At 41.6% G+C, this 24428-nt stretch overlaps 1 protein-coding gene across 1 annotated transcript; it reads right to left on the reverse strand.

Moving 5' to 3' along the window:
* Window positions 1-407: 407 nt before the first annotated feature.
* LOC309602438 (fructose-1,6-bisphosphatase 1) lies at window positions 408-10232 on the reverse strand (the record flags this gene model as incomplete). Its single annotated transcript, XM_082336009.1, has 7 exons — window positions 408-683; window positions 1675-1794; window positions 3020-3157; window positions 4402-4545; window positions 5567-5659; window positions 7390-7552; window positions 10063-10232. The coding sequence occupies 7 exons, from the start codon at window positions 10230-10232 to the stop codon at window positions 492-494; spliced, it is 1020 nt and encodes a 339-aa protein (XP_082192135.1). The 3' UTR covers window positions 408-491.
* Window positions 10233-24428: the final 14196 nt, after the last annotated feature.

A 24428-nucleotide genomic window follows, 5' to 3' on the forward strand; every position in this document is an offset into this window, starting at 1 on the left:
ATGTGTGAAGGTGTCCACATTAGCATTTATATTTATTGCCAAAGAACTAGAGACTAGTCTAGGAAAGGTCACACACTGTAAGAGGCTTCTGAGTCTTCTCCCCAAGATTTTTAGAATAGGACAGAGTCAGATATTCTGGTGATAGTCTGTAGCTGGTCTGAGAAAGTTGAGTCTTCCCCTAGTTATTGAATGCAACACAGTAGTTTCTTGTAACACAGTGACTTTTGTCTAATCACAAATGATAAATGAAAAAGCAAACATTTTTCCCTTGCTTTTACTTTTAATGTTTCTTTTAATGCAATCTTTTAATGCCTTTCATTGCACAATGCAATTGCACAAGATTTCACTTTAAAAAAAATCTTATGAAAATATGGCTCATTTGCTCTCTTGCTAGAGGTCAGACAGTTCAGTCTTGCAGTACTGCAGTGTGTTCTTTGGTTCAGCTGTAAGGCACTTCTTCCTGTCTGCACAGTGACTGCAGCAAGCTTGCTTTACTTAGCTGAATGCTTCTTGACTATCTCAAGGTACTCCTTCACATCGTCAGGAGATCCCAAGACAACAGGCACTCTTTGGTGGATATCCTCAGGCACTATATCTAGTATTGCTTGATGCCCGGTTGTTGCTATTCCCCCAGCCTTCTCAATAACAAAAGCCATAGGATTGCATTCATAGAGCAGTCTCAGCTAGAAGACAAAAAATCAAAATGGCAATGGTCAGCCCAGGCAATGCTGAGAATCATGAAATAGTTGGCGTTTGATTTAAAACCAATCAAGACGCCAAGTACTCCATATTTCATGTAAAGTTTGATTCAAGAATGAAATTGTGTGGGTTTTTCTTTTAAATGAAACACAGTGAATACTGGATTTGCCCAATTTGAGTCCTTTCTCCATAGCTCATGTTTGCATTGTGCTCTTTACACAGAAATAAAGCCCGTATGTAAGACACAACCTTTAACAAGGCAGCAGACCACATAGGCCTGTGCAAAAAGAAAGAAAAACACTGGCCCTGAGTGTGCCATTAGGTTTCTCTAATGAATAACTGCATCTTATCTGCAACCTGAAGCAATAATTTACGGACAATTACAAAACAGATGAAAGGTCTTTGCTGAATAAACAGTCCCCTTGTCACCCTGTAAGTGTGCGACCTTCCCCGAGTGACTGTCGTCCTGGCAGAGGCAGACAGGCATAGCTCCTCCAGATGAGGCAGTGTTACCAAGTACGAGATGCAAGTGGTTTTTCCTTTGGCAGAGCTTCTTGTAAGGGGCACACTACATTTAGGTTTCTTACATAATAGCTTGTAATAGGAATCTTAGGGTAATGTGGCATGTTTATTTTGCTTTGTAACGTTTCACTCAGTTGGGACCAGCATGGTTTGGGCTGAGATGGTACAGAGAAGACTGTTTGAACAGCACATCCCATGGTACGTTCCGTAATCTGAATATGTTTGGGGATAAAGAAAAGTCAGTACAGTTGAAAAAGGTTAGCAGCAGGCCTAAGATAGGTGTCTGACAACAGGTTGCTGTCACTTGTGACAGTGTGCAAGGGGTGGCCATACCCACACACCAGACATGCAAGCTACCAAGTTATAAAAAACATGTTCTGCAATCAACATACTGTGATAGTGAAATATCTAGATAATGTAACATTTTCTATTATTGGGCTTATTCAGGTTTACCTTTCCTTTGGGACTTTTGGAGTTAGCAGGATACAGAAAGATTCCTCCATACACCAGCGTGCGATGCACATCAGCCACCATAGATCCTATGTATCTCCCACCATATGGTGAACTGCCGTCCTATAGAAAGATATTTAAATAAATGTAACTTTCGAGCACATCAGGGTAATCTCCCCCCACTCCCCCCCTTAGTGGTCGTAACATTGTGATTCATTAATAATATTCAAAGTACTTTTGGAGGAAACTTCAGTTTCCTCCTCATTCTCTAATTGGGAAAATCCAAGGAAAAGGACTGACAGAAGATTTCAGGATAGATGAGTGATAGTGCCAACAACAGAAAATGCATCCCAGCTCTCCATCAGTGCTCTAACCCTCGGAAAATATTGCTTGTCTAGTAGCAAAAAGATCAAATGCTACAAATTGATGCTGGGTTTTTTTCTTTTATAGGAAAAAATATATCAAGGAGCAAAAGAAGTGACCTTTCCTACTTCTACCCATTTTTGCAGGCTTCTACAACCTTTTTGGTACAAAAAAATTAATAGTTGACTACTAACATTATTTCCTTATTATACTCCAGAGAGTGCTTTTTAATATCTAAATAAACAACACCTTAAGCCTGGCACAATGCCAGATGAAAACACCTGTCTGTGTTCAAAGCAAGATCAGGAAGTCAAGAAGGGACACGAACACTTAACAACAGTGAATGTTTACACTTCATTGTCAATGTAATAACTCCAGTGATGACAAGCGTAAGACATGAGAACGGATGTGATTTTTACGGGCACTCCTCAGAGCTTCAGGCCTCCTGACACCAGGAAACTGCACAACCGCAAAGCAGACCCTGAAACTATGCTAGCTTTCCAAGTGAGAGGTCCCCCTCAGGACCCAGCTTGTGTGACCACTGAGCGATGTCCCACCGCCATCCCCACTCAGCTCTCTGCCTGCTTGGACGGCGCAGTGAGGAAGCAGCAATCTAACACACATCCCAATCAAATTTCTTTATCACCAGATGAGACTTCCTCTCTACTTCACTACCAAACACCCAGTTTTGCCTCCAGCACCGTTACTCAGGGCCCCAGCCAGGAAGAAAGATTAAAAAAAAAAAAAAAAAAAGAAAGCAAGGAAAAAAAATATGAAAGAGGTGCAGTGCAATACTGAAGGATAGGGAAATATCTGGTCACATCAACTGCTGCTCTAATTATCAGTCCTACATGAAGATACATTTTAAATAGACAAGAAAGGAAAACAAGCTCTGAACAGGGCATGAGACAGTGATTGATTGTAAAGTTGGAAATGATGAGTGTTGCTTGTCATCAGAAAGTTTCTCTGAAACAGGATCCTTTACCTCAGGGAATTTCTTCTTTTTGAGATACTCTGTCACTGCAGGATCGAAGTATTTAGCATAGCCTTCATTGAGACTGTAGATATTTCCCTTCTTTTTGATTTTCACATCCCTATCCACCAAAATGAATTCTCCAATTGCCTAACAATAAGAAAGAAAAACAATTTGTTAACATTAATTGCTTATTTATTTACAAACCAAGGCAAAACTGAATCATACACAGAATTTAAGAAAAATTTACCACAGCTGCCACTTTCTTCAATAATTCAGTACCTACAAAAAAGTGGGACTTGCAGTCTAGATGCGAAGTGTTTTGTTTATCCATAAAACACAGACAAAGCATGAATCCTGGGGTCATGCAAGTTTCTTCATACTACCATTCCCAGCTCTCTGTCACTTTTCTATGCCAAAAAATGCTGTTGCCTGTAAATTTATTTAGCTCTCCACGCTTTTGCTGGACTTACAATAAAAGTACAGCTCTGAGGAGTTTGGAAACTGAGACTGCCAGTTGAAGCAATGCATAAACATATTCAAATAGCTGTAGATATTAACAAGTTCCAGTTTGTCTTAGCTTGGGCTAACTGGAAGCCTGGAGTCAAGAGAGCCAATCTCTGTGAGCAAGGGCTGGTCTGTTTAGTTCTCACTAAAGTAAATTTTGAAGTTAGTGCTAAAAATAAACAAAATAACATGCACGCATGCTCAAAGTTAAATCTGCTATCTGAATATAGACAAAAATACATGCAGCTACTTAAGCTGTTACTTAACAGGGAGCACCAAGTTACATTGCCTGCTGCTTGACCACTGCAGGTTCTGAAAATTTAATACTGGCAGGTGGCACAGCTTGACTAACTGATTACAAAAAAAGGGTCACTATAGCAAACTACTTTCTGCTATGATCAAGATGGCTTTTATTTTAAAATTCATAGGGTCAACGCATGCTAGAATGTCAAATGCACCCACACACGTCACTTACTCTTTTACACACCATGGTGGGATCTGAAAACACAGAAGAAGGTTAAATATTTCTGCTTCTTTGGTTTACTAAGGTCCTAGCATTAAGGAAAAGACAAACAAGTCGTAAAGGGCATTCTGCATTGCAGAAAACAGCTCATTTTAAATATCACATGATTTGGCACATGCTGTATATTTGCTTCACTGACTCGGCTGTCTTCCTGTTGTTGAATCACACATAGCACTGCTGTGGCAGGCAGACAGAATGCAAAAATCTCTTGACGTTATTGCTGATGGGTTATTAAGTGTACTTCATTTCTCCACGTTAGCTTGAAAATTGCTCCTTTGTTTGATTTTTTGGGGGACAAACAGTTCTTATAGACAGTACCTTGTTATCCCTAATAAAGAAACAATGGAACAGAAGCCGTTCTCACCGGATCCAGCATGAAACAGTTGACGCCTCCAGCAGAAGTGGCCAGCACCAGCATTGTGGCACTACCATAGAGAGCATAACCAGCTGCCACAAGATTACGCCCAGGCTGTAAAGCATCTTTCCCAGAAGGTTCATCAGGGGACATCTAGAATAAGAAGGAGCAGAGTCAACTTTACTTCATTTGGTACATAACTGGACTCTCTGGGAGAGGGACCGTCTTCTACTCCATATCCATGCATGAGGTGGCACAAATGCTGCCATGATCCATAACTGACATTCCTACTGGATGCGCCAATACAAATTATATGGGGGAGACAAACACATTGATCTAGAAATGCTCTTGGATAAGCCTAGTTGGAATGCAGGAAGCAGGAAAGGATTAAGGAGATAATATAGAGCTGTGTACCTCCTTGTAGGCAATGATGAACACAGCCTGGAGGAAAACTCCAAGGCACAGTTGAAAAGCAAGCAATGAAACATGACTCACGGAGTTCACAGCTGATCAAAAGTACTTGGGATTTTTTTGTTTTCTTTCGCTTCATACAAAAACGCAGTTGAAAATAGTTACTTTGGGATGTATGACAGCAAACACAAGATGATTAAAATGGACAGTTGGGTGTGTTTTATCTGACTTACTTTTTCCCCCATCTTGTGACACATAAGTCCGGTATTTCAAGCTCCTTCAGACAAGGCTTCTGCCTTTCAGAGTGAATTAGACACTTCAAATGCACATGCCATGTTTCAGCTCTGGTTTGTGTTTGAAGCCTGTCCTCAGGCTAACAGGACTATTAGTACAGGGAACAAGAAAACCTGAAAGCACATTCCCCAAGTAGATGACAACCACATGGTATTTTGTCTCAACACAAATATTCATGAAATCTAAGACCTGATTTGTTTGTAAGAGACAATTCCTTTAGCTGGCTCATTAAATATCAGCCAGGCTTCCATGTACCTATATGTACCTCATCTTCTAAGAGAGTAATGCAAATCGCTCACAAATGTTTTATACAAGTGCCTGTGAAACAGCAGATTTAACTTAAAGCTGGTCCTGAAAGTGTCTTTCACAAACAAGTTTAGTTAGATTTTATTAAGTCTTCACATGCAATTATATTCCATCAAAAGGTGCACAATAATAGTTTTTCCTATCCTACATGAAAGCATTTTACCTTTCTATAGATGGCAAAGATGGTCCCAATGGAAACAAGACAGTCAATGTTCGATGAGCCATCTAGAGGGTCTACACAGACTATGTATTTACCCTAGAAAATACAAAAGAGAGAGCAACTAGATTAGTGACACTGTTTACCCACTTCCCCCAAATAAAAATACATCAATAAGTAAATTTTCTCAGAGACTTTCAAAGCAATATAAACTAAAAGGCTGTTATAAATTATGGCGGAATTGAATTTAAATGTTAGAAATTATTTGGCCCAGATTTCATTCTTGATTACAACTGTGTGATTTGTGCCACAGCAGAAGCTGGGAAATCTTTAAATTAAGTAATAGATGATGAGACAGGAAAGGTGAAGTTTTCCTACAAAAATTTTAAAATTAAAAAAAAAAAAAGAGAATACTTTTTAATGATTAGTTTAACCTCATCTAATTAATGCCAATTCAGTTTGATCGACATCCTGTAATATCTACCATTTAGGCAACAATTTCTCATCTCTAACAAAACGTCTTTCTGAATTATAAGGAAAAAGGCAAACGAAGATGATCAGCCTTTTTCATGTAGAGCTAAAATTAGAGAGATTAAAAAGGCCTTTAACACTTGATATTCATAAACTATACATTTCACTTCACTGCATGTTCCACTTTAAACTCCTTAATGAAACTCTGTGCTCTGAATGGGCAGATGCTCAGAAATTACCTTAGCCAGTCTGTGGTCTTATCCTGGGTTTTGGGTTTTTTTGCCCCCCCCCCCCCCCCCCCCCAATAGTCCCTGCCTGTTACTGTATTAAGTACAGGGAAAACAGCTGAATCAACTGTACCTTTTAAATAGCTTGTTTCTCCCTTGTTTTATCCACAGTCATTTTAATAATCATGTATAACAACAGTAAGTGTTTATTCACTTTTTGCTTGATTTCACCCTGCATGCCAAAAACTTAAAGTCCAGCAATGCTCTACTCTGCAGGTAGGAATTCTGGGTAGGAATTCTGATAAAAACACCATATTAGCTCACATTTAGTTTAGAAAATCATTAACACTGAAGCTCCCTCAGTGATCTTTGAGGATCTAAAATCGTATTTGTTCAGATCTAAGTTTCTTTGTGCATCCAATACCTATAAAATCAATACTGAAGATTTCTCAATTGGGAGAGAAAGAGAGAACTGCTTTGACAAAGCAAACGTTATTATACTTTCTGAATTCTGTTTTAGTTGTTTGTTTTCACTAAATTTTTACTCAGATGTTTACCTGATGACACCAAAATCTTAGCTAGAAAAAAGGAACTATCACTCAACAAGTGCATGCAGACTTGTGAATATAAATAATAATAAATAATAAATAAGTTAAAATTATTTTTGTTTCATTGTTGCTAAGTCTTTCATGGGCTTCAAGGAGAATTTGCCTGAATTAAAGAACTTGAGATTTGACCTGCTCAGAACAGCTCCTCAGTGTCCTACTGACAAAGCCACTTTACAGAAGGGCTTGATTGACTCAGAGCATAGTTCCAGAGATCAGATGGGATTAAGTTTCCTCCACAATTAGGAAAAGGTGGGGAAAAAAAGAAGGTGGGGAGGAACAACAGAGAAAAAAAAAATAAAAACAACAAACATCAGTCTTGAGAGCAGAAATAACAGAAAGGACAAATGTTGACTGACGCTCTCTCCACCTGCACTCCCCTCTTCCCCCCCCCCTCAATTTGCCAATATAGGAAAGTACATATTTTCTGAAATTTTTATCTCAGTTTCAGTTTCTCAGATCTGAAGCAATACACCTGTAAAGGCTGATTTGAAATCAAACAGGGAGAACCTTTGAAGCTACTAACCCTTTTTTCAGTTTCCACTATCACAGCATCTTTGTTTTCTTCTGAGACGATAACACATGTACTGAAGGATGACTTGAGCATGTTAATCACCAGGTCATTGGAGAGGATGTCCAGCTTCTTTACTTGATCTCCTGTCACATTGGTAGACCCAGCAATTCCATAGCTAGAGCAACAGCAAGAAAGCATTTCATGAGAACAGGGCACCACGTCTTCCAAAGTGCCCTGACAACCTTATATTTGTAAAGCGTCTTGCAAAACAAACAGCACTTTTGGATGATATCTCAGTTCTCTAAGCCTGTTTTTTATTTACTGTGCAGTGGATTCTTGCTGAGACCTGCTAACATTAGCTGCGGTGGCAAATCTAGAAGACACGGCGCGTGAGGAACACAAAACAAGGAATAACCTTTCAGTATTCCCTACACTATAGGCAAACACAGTCAGAGCAGGCTCTGAAGGCTGAATTACAATAGTTGTGTTATTTAATGAGCTCTTAACTTTAAGACCTAAATACTGCCCCTGAATCCTAGGCTCTGATTATACAGCTGCATACCCTAAAAGCTAAGACTTCATTACAAAACTTATAACAATGAATCTGGTAACACTAGTTACTCTATAACTTCCTATGTAACTTGCTCCTGATTAGCAATATGATGTAGAAATTGCAGTAGAAACACTTTGCTCACAGATAAATCAACATTTTTATGGTTCAATGTTTTCAGTTTTGATTTCAAGCAGTAAACATTTCGTTGGTAATAAAACTGAGAAATACAAACATGAAACACAAATAAAACCCTGCCAGCTAGTCAGAATCAAACCATCTGGCATCAGGAAGTACCAGGAGACCTTGTGATAGGTGATTTCGAAAGCATACAAAACAGAGAGAGGGGAAGTTCAGCTCTTAGAAGGGGAAAACAATAGCCAGCTCTGCACACATTCAGATGGCTCTTACCTACTTCAGCTACGATTCATTGATTAAGCTGAATACTGGTATTTCAGGTTTTCGTAATAACGCTGAACACACTACTTCTAATGTACTGCATTTCTTCAGTTTAATGCATGAGAAAAAGACTTAGCATAATTCTCTGTCTTTCTCTCTCTGCTACAGTGGCTTGAACATTTTTCTGCCAGTGTGGAAGTGCTTTTAGAAAACAATGTACTTTGAAACCACGCTTGCGAGTGGAGGCACAAGTCCTCATCCTCAGAGCAAAAACTCCGCACCGCCAGCAGCTGCAGCTCTCACACCTCGGCTCTTGGGGAGTCCTGGGAGGGGATGGCAGGGTGCCCTGCACAGAGCCTGCAGCTGGGAAGGGACCGTGGCTTCCCCAGCTGTTCTGCTGGCTAGCACTGAGCATACAGCTGAGCCTGGGGACGACCCGAAGAAATGGGCCCCAACGATCCCTGCTTGTTCACATTCCCTGATAGCCAAGGAAAATCCCACCACCGGTTATAAAGCGCAGTCCCACAGTGGGAGATGTACTGCTCAAGGAGGCTCACAAGTCCAAAGCTGGTTACCCCAGCACTGGTGGAGAGTCAAATCCGCTGTAGGGGATCATAAGGCAAGGCTGTCAGCACAGCTATCGAACCTAGGGGCAGCTGTCTACAGACACACACATGCAGGACACATAAGGAATGGGACATTAGAAATCAGGCCACAGGTGGGAAACCCTGTTCTTTACTGATAGACACAGGAGGCACATGAAAGGGTTAGCACATAGTGATTAAAAAACTATCACATTTGTATAAAGTCTGAAGTCAAGACAGAGCAAAACAGTTCAAATATACATAAAGTGGAGGATTTTTATTCTCTCTTGCAGTTGCTTCCATTTTATTAACTTTAGTCACCAAATTTTTCAGCTCTCTGAGACATTTTGTAATAAATGTTACTCTGTATTGCCAGAAGCCTTTTGCTTATTATATTTTCCACTACGCAGTTTGTAGAGACAAATTAATTTTCTCTCTACTACATTTTCCATTAAGTAACGAAGCAGCCCATGCCTAAAGCCCTGATCAGCATACACTTTGGCTTATCAACAATATGTAAAATACTTAGGGGGATTAGTTACGTACAACCAGTTTCAGTTTTTAACATTTCAAGAGCTCTGATTTCCTTCTGATGCATCTCCAGAGCAACTCGCCTCTGACTGGCTGACTACAGACACTACTGCTCCTAACCAATGCTCTTTCTAAAAGCCTTAGACATCCAAAGCTTCATAGAGGAACTCAAGTTGTTATGATGCCATACGAAGAAACCCCACTGAATTTGATTAAAGGCCTCATAGCATAAAATGGTGCTTTGATATTAAGCTACTGACTGCAATGAGCAATAATTCAGCCGTATTTTGACAGGCTTTGTCTTTCAGTCTGTGTGTTTGGTCTTAAGGTTCAAAGCACCCAAACCTGCTGAGGGTTTGCATGAAGCTCCATCAGCTGCAGACATCTGTCAAAGACTGCATGCTTTATATTATTAAAAAGTCAGAGGATACGTTTCACTTGAGGAAATCAAGAGTCCAAGATGCTAAAGGAGTTATTTACAGCTCTGTGCAAGGGGGATGCGACACTACTCACACGCCTTTCGGGTGACACCCCCCATCCCCATCCTCACCACCCCGGAGGCGGCAGGATCCCCTGGACCGGTGGGGATGCGGGGAGGTGCGGGATGCTACCGGGACTTACAGGTTGGCGATGCCCGCTTTACGGACGGCGGTGGAGATGGCTTTGATGGCCGTGCAGAGGGAATTGAGGAGCTGCGTGAACTCCCCTGTGCCTTTCGCCCGCCTGCCTTCTTCCATCACGAAGCGGGTCATGGTGATGACATTGGTATCGAAGGCGGAGCGGTCCGTCATGGTGGCGGCGCCGGGAGAGTGGAGCCGCTGCCGTCGCCGCCGCCACTAGCCCCGGTGGGGCGTGGCATGGGCGTGGTATGGGCGTGGCAGGGGGCGGGGGGAGGCGGCGAGAGCCCGGGGCGGGGGGTACCCCCCGCCCCGGGCTCTCGCCGCCTCCCCCCGCCCCGCCGTCCCCGCATCGCTCGGTCCCGGAGGAAGGCGGGGATGGAGATGAGGATGAGGAGAAAGGCCCCACCCCACCTCCCCCCCCCGACCCCCCTAAAAAACCCCCGCAATCATCCTTTTATTTTTCACCCATCACTCATTCCCATGCATTGTGGGGCGGGGACCCCACGCTTGAGGCACCCGATATGCGAATGGCACAGAAAGTGAATCGTGACATTGGGTCGTGGTAGCTCTTAATGTTCGCAGTGCTCACACTTCAGTGCTCGCGCTCCTTAAAGCCTGCCCGAAAATTCAGAAGTCCGCTTTGTTTCATCGCTTGATTGCAAAACACCGAGACTGGCATGTGGGTTACGGTGAACTGCACACAAGCCACAGAGCGAGGTTAGTATCACCGCTTCACAGCATCGCTCTTATCCTGACCCGGCGGCACAGGAAAAACACACATTTAGTAACCAATTCTATCAAGGATTAACTTCTGTTTAAAGAGATCATGCTAACCCCACGTGCACCGATGTGTCTAACACCATAAAATGGCACAAAAGCGGCAGGGAAACTGCCACTGGCAGCTGGACCCAATGGGATTTTTATAGCAAACTCTCCAAACCTGTTCAATAGAAAGATGTAGCTCAAGTCCCACCCCAAAAGCTAGAAATTAATGCACCTCATACAAATACTGCTGCAAAACGCACCTAGGAATGTAGACCCTCCTGCATCAATGTAGACCCTCCTGAATCTCACTGCTTTTGGCTCCAGCCTTCCTGACTGTACAGCAAAATCAAGCAATATGTTTTGCTGCTAACCTTTGATCAGAAGAATCCAGGCACTAGTAAGTGAAACCAAGTTCACCCAACACCTGACCCTAGATACACCCTTTCACACAATAATTTGACAAATAAAAATCTGGATATGGATGATCTACTCTATACAGGGTAGATTTGTTGTACTACCCATCGGTTTATGTTTGCATTATCTAAGGAGACAAATACAAGAAATTTTGATTACTTTTCAGTAGAGTACATCCATGAGTTGGATAAGCAGTCTCAAATCCTAAAATTGAAACTGCATATTGAAATCATTCCAGGTGGTGTCAAATGCAGGACAAACATATTTTTAAAAGTGCACCTCTTTGCATATAGATGTTCTTTCTTCATGCAAAGCACATCATTGCATATCTATACATTACATACTTCAAAGGTATGTGTAAATGCCTTCTCCTGCAAGCGCACACAACTTTGGCCTAATTTAGCCATGCCCAGAGTTATAGACAATCCTGAAGATACTAGATATAAGTAGCTGTAATGCTTTTCTGAATTAAATATTTCAGTCTTTGGCAAGTGGTTACCAGCCCAGCATCATAAAAATGTTCTTGGAGCAGCAGGTGGATTTTGGAAAATCTACAAAACACTGAAGTTAGCTCTTTCTTTAAGGGTAAACAATGCTTTACAACCACCCATAGCAGCTACTTCAGTCTGAATAGTTGAGAACGATTAACAGCAAAGATCCCATAAAATTTTGGATGAGTGCACTTCAGCTGGGTGGAAGCAAGCAGACTAGAACAGCCTGGGAATATATGAGTTATGGTAACAAACCCCAGAGCTGCTGATTTGGCACAATTTACCTTAATTGTGAAGACCCTAACAAATATATCAGCAGCCTGCAGGAAGAGCTGTACTTCAGTGTAAAACAGCCAAGATCAGTTCAAAATTGTTGCACCCTAGGGTTTTGGTATCCATGCCTGAGGAGAACTAACCTCTTTTGCTTTACTCACAGGGCTATGCATACTCTCCTCAAGTTCTGAGCTGAAACCCCTGCCCTTTTGGAGTTGGTGGGGAGAGTGGGACAAGAGTTTTACTCCTCCATTCCTACTGTGGAAGCCAGGTAGAAACAAACAAGCTGCGAACTGAAATAGCGGTCATTTGAAAGGATGCTGGTTCCACACTGGTCCCTCCAGATCTGCATTTTCCACTGTGGGGAAGTAGCATAATTATTTTTAGCAGATATAGCATGTTCATAATTTTCTGCAGTCAAGGCAACTCAATATACGATAGATTAACCCATTTCCACAGCCCTGGCCTTAGAATATGTACACAGATTGGCCATTTCTAGGATTTCACTGTAGTGTAGAAAGTTGACTTGACATTAAATAATTGAGATCTAATGGTCGAGGGTAGACAAGTTGTGAGAACGTAAAGCTTAGTGCCATAAATTGTGTGATACTTACCCAACTTTTTGGGCAGGATCTGCAGCCTGCAGTGAGTTCCCTGCTGGGACAACTGGCTATCTAGCCAAGCTAAGTTTGTCTGTATGAGCCAGAGACTGCAGTATAGGTATATTCTGAGATTATTCTGATCAATTCTCAAACATGCATTTGTTAAGAGAAAAGATCACTAGCTTACCCAGTGTTATACTATAGGCTTAATTTTTTTCCTCTTTGTCAGTATTTTCACATATCTTAGGACAATAAAGAAAGATGTGAGAAGCAAAATGAAAAAGGAGATAATACAAGTATCAAAAGACATTTGGAATACAGATGAAAAATTTTAACCTCCTAAAACACATATGCAGCCCTACAGCAACCATGCTGCGTGGTAACTATAAAATCAGTGTAAGATTTAAAGTAGGTTCTACATGTTGTGAACCTTTCCCTTTAGAAATCAGTAGTTAAACATTCATTGAAAACGAATTTGAGGCATTTGATAAGAAAGGTCAGTTCTGGTTGTTTAAACATTGCTGAAACAGCTCACTTCTATATAGAAGAAAACACAGTCTTGTTTGCGAACAGATGACGTTCAACCAGACACGGTTCACAGATGTTTTAGAACAGTAAGCATCCAAACCCACATAACTTCTTTGAAACAAACGTTTCTCCCAGCACATAAAATCCCAAATGTGCAAGTATTTTGAAAATAGGCACATGCTGATGAGAAATCCCCAGGTATTTTATTATGAAGGTTGCCTCTTGTAGGTTCAAATGACAGTCAAAAAAACAAAGGGAGTGAAACCCCTTCACAAAGGCCTTTTTTTCCCTGAAGTAAGAGTGTCCATGTGGGAAAGGCAGCTTTAGATCCCACTTTTGCTGAGAAAAAATTCTTCTTTGTGCAAAAGTCTCACAGCTGCAGTTCTGTGCTGGCTGGGTGGATGGAGAGTAAGATCCAGCAAGTCACACTGAGATCACTCGCAAGGCGGTGTCACTCCACCAGTGCAGGTGCTCTCTATTTGCTATGCCATGATATTTAGGGATGGAGCAATGTGAAGGGAATGACTGAGGCTGGTCCTGGCTGCTGCAGGAGATGGATCAGGAGGAAATACAGTAACACGTGCAGAGCACCATGTGGGAAATTACCAGTCTGATTTCTAGCTATACAATCTTTTGTCTTCTTTGCTTCAGAAAGTGCTTCATTTCTCCTACATGAATTTCCTGTGCTGGGACAGCATCCCAGAATATTTACGACTGTGATAGTAAATTACTTCACATCTCGGGACACAGGTGAAAAATACCAGAAGGCATGAACTTATGTTTAAACTTATGTAATTATGAGTATAATTTGGCTAAAAAATAATTTCTCAGTATAGTAGCTGTAAAATGTGATTCGTTTGATATTATGCATTAAATTATTCTGACAATTTCTACGGATTTCGCTATGATTAATAAGCAGAATTGAACTATAAGGTTCATATTAATTAAAATCCATTGCGAAGGGATTTTCCTGTACCGTGCTTGCCTACTGCCCTCTTGTGGGAATAAGAACATTGTCAGCGTTTTAGTGTGAGACTGGCTCTTGTGAGAGTACCTTTGCAGTTTTCTGTAGGGTGAGAAAGCACTTAAGGTGCAGACAGTAGATCCTGGAATGGAAGTCTACATGCCTCTGAAATACAAATATTGAACTGTAATTTTAAAATTTCTGTATTTGCTACTTATCCACAAGATTCTACCAGGTAAGCAGGGCAAAGAATATGCTACCTGAATATTACATTTGCTATCACTTCTCATCTTGTAAAAGGTATGAACTAGAAGTCTTTTAAGTAATCATTCCAAGTCTTTGTCAATAAAATTAAAAAAAAAAACACCACTAAAACCATGTAGAGATTTCAGTGCACTCAATACTAAGCTAAGAAGGTAATCAAAGTACAGTTATAATTTTTAACAGTTCACTTTGCAGAAATAAATATATTATATAAATATGTAAATATATAATATAAATAAAGTTTGTCAACACTGAGTGACATAATGTCATAATTACATGATACAATTTGTCAGTGTGGCAACCAAATGGAAAAAAGATTGCTTTTTTAGATTTAAACTGGGAGCCTGCAAAATTCAAGGCTGCCAGAGGAAGAACACTTGGTATAAAAGGTCAAGCTCTGTTCGCAGACCCTTATCCTAGGTTAGATTGCTGGGACAGATCTCCCATTAACATCCTTGCAGATTTAGTTGCTGGCTCAAATACCTAGTTGTATTGCTGTATTTCTAAGTACAATCTGTTCAGGATTTTCAGATCCTGTTGTTTGGGATGAGCTACATGGACAGTGGCACAGAGGTTTAGCTATGAAGGTCTAACTTAGGCATTTTTTCAGCTCTGGTAATTTTAACTTTGCATGATTCAATTCAGAATTTCTAGATAATGTGTTTTTCTAGTTTAAAGCTCTCCCAATGAGGCCTGCTAACTCCTGAGCCAGAATCTTTTCCCCCCTTTGTGACAGGTGAACCCCATCTGTCTCCAGCAGGTCTGGTGCCATGTAAACTGCCCCATGACTGAAAAACCCAAAATTCCACCTCTGGCACCAGCCTCTGAGCCACATGTTCATAAGATGAGGCTGCACCTCGAGTTCTGTGTTCAGTTTTGGGCCCCTCACCACAAGAAGGACATCGAGGTGCTGGAGCGTGTCCAAAGAAGGGCAATGAAGCTGAAGGGTCTGGAGCACAAGTCTTATGAGGAGCAGCTGAGGGAGCTGGGGTTGTTCAGTCTGGAGAAGAGGAGGCTGAGGGGAGGCCTTATTGCTCTCTACAGCTACCTGAAAGGAGGCTGTAGCGAGGTGGGGGTCGGTCTCTTCTCCCAAGTAACAAGTGATAGGACGAGAGGAAACGGCCTCAAGCTGCGCCAGGGGAAGTTTAGGTTGGATATTAGGAAAAACTTCTTCACCGAAAGGTTAGTCAGGCACTGGAACAGCCTGCCCAGGGAAGTGGTTGAGTCCCCATCCCTGGAGGTATTTAAAAGCCAGGTAGATGTGGTGCTTAGGGACATGGTTTAGTGGTGGACTTGGCAGTGCTAGGTTAATGGTTGGACTCAATGATCTTAAGGGTCTTTTCCAACCTTAACGACTCTATGATTCTATGATTTTCAGCACAATTAAAAGTGTTTTCTTCCATAAAGGTACAGAAGAAAAAGTGGCTGGCTTTTCCAACTTTATTGGCAGTGTGAGGAAGGTCTGACCTGAAATTCTTCTGTTTGTTAGTGAAATCCATACTATAAAGCATGATGCAGAAATGCAGCGTAATATCCACAAAATTCTTCTTTTGTGTAAGCCTCTGAAAAATATGGCCAACAAATGAGTCTGAGTGACTGTTTACATGGTTATTCCCTGTTGTTCTTTACCATATGTATTCTGTTCCATGTCAAAACTACAGGCAATAAAACCATTTAAAATGACTGATAACTATTAGATTTTAAAAATTAATTTTATCCATTGTTTGCATAGTTTGCCACAGCTTCAAAATTCTGGATAAGCATTAGCTAATCAATATAATTGCCTTGTGGTGCAGGTAGGCAAGTAAAGAAAGTCAAAGAAAAAACTTTATCCTGGGCCACAGAGGAAATTTGTGCCAGAATGAAAAGTTGGCTGATTACTTTGGGAATTCACACAGTTTCAGAAAGAGTGAAAGAAAATGGGAAAAGGAAGCATTTAACTCAACAGTACAAGAATTGCATTTCTACGTATTTCCTTTTGCTTTACTAACTTGATATTTCTTTGGTGATACAATTACAGACAGTACAGAAGAAAGTAGAAAAGGGACATGACAAGCACATACTGGGTCAGCTCTGGAGAAGTAGCAAGAAAGTTCAACCCATACAGCTAGGACACCACTGCAAGATGGTATGACTAAAAATGGGAGTGAGAGTTGGGTAGAAAGAAACCTGTACTTTAGATTGCTATAGAGTCCATTTGATTGTGAGAGGATTAAAAAGCAGTAGCTCAAAATCCTTTTCCATTAACTAGTCATTAGATAGCTATAAAATCCTGTTCTAAAGTCAGATTTTATCTTACAACTTTGCATCGTTGCTGCAGGTAGGCTCACTTTACTGATGGCAGTAGTAGCAAAAACATTTCCTTTGATAATAAGTGTCACACATGTATAGCCATTTAGTATGGCTTGCTTTGTACAGCCTCTAGCATGCGAGGGATTCTGCAACTGAACCTTGTAGGCAGTATTGCAACACAGAAGAGGCACTGTCATCAGTCTTGCTTGAGATGCATGCTGAGCAACTTTGTCTTGACCTTAATTTATTTTGTTCTGATCAAACAATCTATTGTAAAATTAACATCTGCATGAGTACACATGTAGGGTTAAAATTAAAAGGACAATTTTTAAGACTGATTTAGTTTCATGACTCACGCAGGTGTGAATGGGCTGTGCAGGCTAAACCCCAGCCCTCGCTTTGCAAATATGCTAGTACAGCTCCCAGTGCCCGTTCATCACACAACACAAATATCAGCTGATATCAACAGCTGATATCCAAAACATAGTATGTATCAAGACAGGGAGAAACCAGCGCAGATGGCAATGTCAGAATCAGGCTTTTGATCACTGGGAAATATATTTCAGTTTGCTCAGCCTCCAGTATCCAGGCGTACTGGCTCCCAGCCGATTTCAGAACATAGGTAAGAGAGCCGAGGGGCGTATCCAGCCCAGGGTCCACCTCCGGCAGTAGCAGCCAGAGCTTCTGTTTAGGAGAGCGTGTGAGCCTGGCCGTTCCTGCACTCCTTTCCCCTCCTGCTCCCTCCATATGTAACTGGACTAGGGATGTTAGAAGGTGCATCACTGCCTGTTGCTTTAGTGTTCACTGTCCAGGTATTTTTCTGATAGATAACCTAATAGGAAGCCATAACCTAAACCCTAGCGCATTGCAAGGTATGGCCCTGCCACCATAGGAGCCTGATAACAAAGGCAGGGGTTGCTGGTTGAACTCATTTCTGTGAGTCTGAGAAAAGTAACATGTACACACGGAGAAGGCAACAAGGATTTCAAGGATCCAGCTGGAGAACCACTTTTTTAGTGTGATTCCGAGGAAATAGTAAGAGAGATTTTTATATGCATGCTGGCTGAGAGAGATCTGAACAACAAGCAAAGAAACTATCCCACAGTCCCTTTCCTGTTCTTGAAGGAGACAAAATGTTACTCTGGTTTTTATAAGGAAACAGGATAGCAATCAGTGCTTGAAGAAGAGGAAAAAATGCATGGATGCAGCTCAAGCTCAGCAGGAGCTGTAGGGCCCCGCTTCTCTGAGTGTATCAGAGGCATCTTGACTGGCTCCCAGATCCTGTGGCACCCAGCGAGAGCCACCAAGAGAGCCAAGATCTAGCCTCCACATGAGGTGGTGTCTCCAGCTGAGCTGGGAACTCAGCACTGATGCTTACCCAGGATCTCTTCCTTTTTACGGAGGTGGTATCTTCCTGCTCTGAGTACCAGTGTTTCCCTGCTCCTTCTAAGCTCCAGGCTTAGTGAGAGGTGTAAGTTAGGTGCCTTTGTCCCCTGAGACAAGATGCTGAAGATCAGGGGAGAGGCAGTGGCTCCCAAGACACTCTGCCTCATGGTACAGCAGGATCTTGGCACTGCATGTGGCGGCCATCATTGCTGTGACATGCTTATTTTCTAGATGAAAATTGTTGGTCACAATGTAACACCATGGCCTTGTAGGTATCACAGAAATACTTGGTTTCCCCGCCGGTTCTTCTGCCCCTAGAAACAACTTAAAAAAATTAGCCAGCTGTCCAAGCTAGCATGTGAAGTAATGGCGGGGTGAGGCTTGTAGAGTCCATAGCACTGGATAGAAATTTTGTGGTGCAAGAGGTATTCAAGACTGCTCAGTGCTGCCCACGGGAGATTCAGCATTGACTGGAAAGAGCGAAAAGGGATGCCAGCCCATTACCTCGGAACATAGACATGTCATCGTTTTTCCAGTGCACGCTAATTCCACAGGGGATATTTGGCTGTTGCATCATCCACCTCAGCAAAATATATCACTTTTGATGACACGTTTGCAATGGCTTCTCCAACCCCTTTCTTAAAAGAGCGAGTATGAATGATTAGAGGGAGAGACTAGGAAAGATCAGAAGTGCTGTGGCACTGAAGGAAGTCTTCCACTAAGGCCAGATGCTGCCACGGGGTGAGCGGGGTCAGGGCAGTGCAACTGCAGAGCTGACACTGAAGCACGGGAGAAGTACGCATGTGCGCACCCCCACGTGCACACGTGCACACGCACACACTTCTAGTGGGGCTGGCATGACTGGAAGCCTATTAGTTTTTCTGGGTTGATGAGAACCAGACCTGTTGGGGCAGTGATGTGTGATGTCTGCCCGGCCGCAGAGCATCTGGAAGATCATGAAAAGTGTATTTCATCACAAGAAAGGTGAAGGAAGCCTGATCTCTAATCTCAGAGGAGAGACAGAACGTGATGGAGCAAAAAGTGGCTCAGAAGGCCAAAGTCTGAGAAGGTGCTGTCAGATGATGGCAGCTGTCAGCTGGGTCAGTGGGAAATCCGGAAAGGAGTGTAGGCGAAAACAGCTAGCATGAAGAACTACCCTCGTGAACACTGAAGGGGAGAAAAGCAGTCTCTTCAGGGTAAACACACCTTGACAGAGTAACATATAGATAACTATATCTGTGTTCAGTACTGAGGCAGATGATTGCTGCCTTCATGCACCTGCCAAGAAAAATATCCTTTTAATATGCAGGAAGAATTGAGACTCAACACAAAACACTGTTTGGTCTATTTGTGCCCATGACAATCAGGATAGGGATATAGTACAGCACCATGCCTGCAGATGCAAACCAGCATAGAGATTTAGAACTGCTTTCACCATGGCAAGCTGACATTAGGAACAACCTTTCATGTTAATCCCATCTGCTCTTCTTTGCCATGCAGAACACACAGCTGCTTAAGCCATCCTTGTAGACCAGAAGTTAAACGTTTCCTTGCAGAAAGTGGTATTTCATGTCTTTATTTGATCCTGTTCAGCAACTGATGATCTCACAAATATGAAGTGCCTGCAGTTAGGGCTGGCCTAAGGTCCAGGGCACTGAGATGCTCCAATTCGTAAACCATTGTTTATTCCTGTTTAGAATAGCACTAGCTGAGAAAACTCACTGCAAACTGCGGGTAGGTAACTATTTCCTGGGCATGTTAGAGATGACACTTCACTATTTTCACACAGTCTGAGACTAAGATAAAAAATCAGGGTAGCGGGAGAAAATTTCACACTCACAGCTTCCAACAAATGGGATAATGATGCTGGTATGGATAATGATACTGGTGCAAGCAGGTAACATGTACACATCTGTATCCTTCGAGACTATGCTTCACTCACAGACATTTTACTAGTGACAGAAAGAGTAACAGCAATTAAATAATTCAGTATGGTGGAAAAGATATATTCTCTATTTTTTTCTCTTTCTTCTGTAATACTGCTTGACGTTTGTAACTACGAGGTGTAGTTTCCTTGCCTGAACCATCTGTTGGAAGGGTACAAAATCATAAATAAAAATTAACTGTAATCTCGACAGGGAGTCTTTTCTGCAGTGTTGTTAGGAGAGTATAACTACAGATCAGTAGGGCTAAAAACTTGAAGCTCAAGATCCTAGCGCTTACAGAGACAAAGCAGCATGTGGAAGTTCAAATCAATCAATGGCTCTGAAATTTCATTAATTTTAATGGCAGAGCTTTTTGTTATTAATTAAGGCTAAGAATTTATTGGTGAAATTGCTCATAAATTCAGCTGACTGATTCCCTGTTTTGTACCCGTCTTCACATGATATGCTGTGCATGACCTCTGGTAAGAGGAAGGTTCAGTTTGCAGTACGCTGGAACAGGTATGTTACAGAGTAATGGTGGAGGAAAGCTTCAGCGTTTTGAGTAGAGGCCATAATGAAGATGGATTTTCTTTGTATGCAAGGCTGGACTGGATGTATTGAAACATAGTATTCAAAGCTCTGTCTTGCCAGTAGGTGCTTAGTCTGTTTTCCCTGTTTTCCATTATTTCAGTTGCACCGCTCATTGCTTATGATGATGATTGCAGTCTGGTCTCTGTGAAACAGAAACACCTCAGAAAACGTGGGGGAGAAGTCATGCATTTCACTAATGAAATGAGTTAAATAGAGGGGAACAACTTGCAAAACCAAGCAAGAGAACAGCCATGATCTAGTAGGGCTGTTGTGCTTTAGAGAAAATACTCAATACGATACTTAGGAGCAGGCTGCAGTAGGCTGAGGCAAAAGGTTCATTGAACAGATTTGGATTGTATCTCCACTTAAGTCAAATGTTTGTGCATACGAATGAGAACAGAAGTCCTACACCTCTGTTTTCAATCTCTGGAAAGCCATTATTACAGAATACGGTACAGTATGCTGAATACGACATGAGCAGATATCCAGCATTTATAGACAGCACTGCTCCCGTCTAAATGCAATATATTTTTACAAAGGTGAGATGGTGCTTTCCAGGTGACAAATTAAAACAGTGAGAGCTCTAACAACAGTAAGTCCATGCATGACAAAGGATACTAAACCTAAGGGTCATGTTCTAGAAGGGTCAAGTGACTGAGGTATGTTCCAGTTTTCAAATGACTGTGGGTTTTGCATATGTGCGTCTGCACTACCATACAGAAATATATATGCATTGGTTTTATACTTGCTATGTTAAATCTTGCTAGCAGCATGGAGCTCTGCATGAGCTAATTAACAGTGTTTTCCATGCTACTGGAGAAATAATCTCAATACCTCATGTCTTCCCAGTAGGAAATTGGTAAGGCTACAAAGTTGTGAGCGCCATCTTCCAAATCAAGGAATTGAAAAGCTGTGTGCTACAAAAGTTGAACTATTTGCGTGGTCTTTGCTGTTGCTTTCAGAGAAATGCAATACACCAGAGTTGCCTCACTCATAGGATAGGCTGTGAAGATAATCAGTTAGCAAAGCACTTTGATATCCCAGCACAGAATATGACATAGAATTGCAGGCTACTTATTTTTCTCTTCCTAAAATAATTTAGTAGTAATCAAACTTTTCCCTTTTCCAAGTCCCAAATCCAATGCTGTTTCAATCTGTCTCTGTTTAGCAGTAGCACCAAGATCATCAGTATGTCTCCTCTGATGATTATTGATCTGTAAGTGGGAGCAGAGTTCTGAATGGAAGGGCAGGCTTCCCGTGCCATTCCATAAGCCTGGCAGCATTGGAAAATCAGCTTTACAGTGGTGAGGCTGAGACACAATTACACAAATCACTGTCAGAATTGCATAGCGGAGAATGAAACCACCACTCTTGGCAGCTGAAATACAGCACTAAGGTCTTTATCAAGAGTGTCTGTCCAAGCACAAGACACGCTCCCACCTGAAACAATAGCATGGCACCTGGAAATGCCAAACATCCAAAATCACAGTACGTGCACTCAGAGAGGTTTCACTGCCTACCACCCTGTGCTTGTCTGAATGGCCATGAGTGACACCACAGAAAGCCCAGAGAAGGAAAAAGCAAAAGCAGAGCAACATTTTCCAGCATCCCGTCTCTAAGGAAAAGCTAGAAACACAGTGATCAGGGATGAAAAGCGTTTCTAATGTTGCAAATATTAAAGCGATCCCTTTCCTGCTGCTTAAACCCTGCTTAGTTCAGGAAAACAGGATTTTCATCATGAGAAAATCATCATAAAATGGTGTCGGAAAAAATGAAATCTGGTGTTTAGTCACAGACACTTCCTTTGAGAAAATGCGACTTGCTTTAACATCAACTTTCCACTGGCAGAGAGCTGCTGTGCAGTACCAAGGCTCCGCCATCAGATGGCAATGCTTATTTATGCCAAACTACTGCAAAACTAAAGCGTGGCAGCTCTCCGGAGGCGCAGAGGCTGCTCTGAGCATCCTCGTGTGTCTCTCCCATCAAAAGAGGTTGTGGAGCTCTTAGCACTGGTGGTGACTAAGTAAACGGAGGGGAACAGAAAGGCTGGCTTTCTTCTATACCTGTAGAGAAGAGATTGACACTGTATTTCGGACCTACTGCTAATACCGAATTATAATTTGGTGTATTCACTACCCTTGAGGTCTGTGCTCCTGCTGAGTACTCCTCACACTCCCCCAGCTGTGTCAGTCCTCCCACTCTGGTTCCTTCCAGGCAGTTTCCAGCGGTGAGTGAAGCTCTTTTAGCGGTACAGGATTAGACCTTCTGCACTTGTCATCCCTAAGTACTGCTGTTGTGATGGCTGTGATTATTATTTTTAATATAGTTGTTGTTTATTATGAAGGGCATAATTTTGTAGCAATAGACATAATTATTGGTACTATTGCTAGTGTGTGCTGAATATACCACCTTCAGAAGAAAAAAAAATCGATGACAATTGGAAAAAAAAAAAAAAACAACCAACCAACAAAGTAGCCTGTAAGAATAACATATATTGAGTTGGAAAAGATAATTTTCAATGCTCAGATTGGGTGAGGTTGCCAAGTAATGCATCCCTAACTCTTCCAGTTTACATAAAGAAAAGATGGCAAACTGTCCGTGCACATTCCATGCTTCCTTCTGTTTGTGAGCCCAGATCACAGGTTCAGCCATTCATAAGCTGAATACCAAAACCAATTAAATAGGCCCCATGTGTGTTTTGTGACATGAAATCCTTATGAGACAGCAGGAGTCCAAACATCCTGCCCTCAGCTTCCACTGTATCTTAATTGCAAAGGACGAGCAAGCGCTGCACAACCAGGCACAGCTGTAAGTTGATTTAGCCTATTTTTATAAGGGAAAGGAGATACTTGTTTTTACAATGGCTGATATGATTTCTCTTTCATGCCACAGATAGAGGCCTAAGTAGAGAACTATACGTGTATTTTATTCATGACAGATGCAATAGCTACATAGTGCTCACGGTGATCTAGATGCTTTAGAGCAGCGGTCTCTAAACTTTTTTTCATCACAGGCCCCTGTAAGTACAAAATTTTTGAGTATGCACTCCAATATATGTATATTTATTTATAGATTATATACATATACTACTGTACTACTGTTATGTACATAATAAAATATACACAAAACAGAAATTTAAAAAGGATAACATAAAGATAAAATAAATACTATTTTAAATTTTTATTTTATTTTTTAATGGTAAAAGAATACTTTCTTCCTGTACCCCACTGGATTGTCTTGTGCAGGAACCCCAGTTTGGAGACCACTGCTCTACAGACAACAGCTGTGAGCCCTGATACCCCTTGTCCTGTATCTGGCCAACAGGATGCTTCTCTTCTGATTTACACAGGATATGAGGCATCTCCCCGTTCCAAGGGACAGGAACCTGCAGCATCCATTTAACCTCCTTTACGTATGTGGATGGCCACAAGCAAAACGTGTTCATAGCTGAACAGGACTTAAAGAGCTATTGCAAGACTGGTGTCTAAAGATTAATAAGCTCCTGGGATCTCACACAGCAAACAGCACAGGTTTTGAGGGACAAAAAGATGTAGAGTGTGTGGCCACTTTTTTATGAGGTATTTATGCATTATAACAGTTTCGTGGAAGTGGTTTTTAACAGCATTTTGGGGAATGCTTCAAACTGAAATTTAATGGAGAAGTGCTTTTAGAAACAAAAGAATGAGATGAAGTGAAATAAAAATAGGTATTGAGAAGGGAAAAAGAGAAAGGGGAAGGGATGAGGACAGGCAAACAGGAGAGCAAGAAACAAAGAAAAACGTTATGCCAGCACTTTAGAACAGGAACCAGTGCTGCTTTATGAAAGCAGATGTTCACAATAACTGTGAAAATCTCATGGCTGAAATACACAG

The sequence above is a fragment of the Platalea leucorodia genome (genome assembly GCF_965183815.1).
Source record: "Platalea leucorodia genome assembly, chromosome: Z".
Classification (NCBI taxonomy): Eukaryota; Metazoa; Chordata; class Aves; order Pelecaniformes; family Threskiornithidae; genus Platalea; species Platalea leucorodia.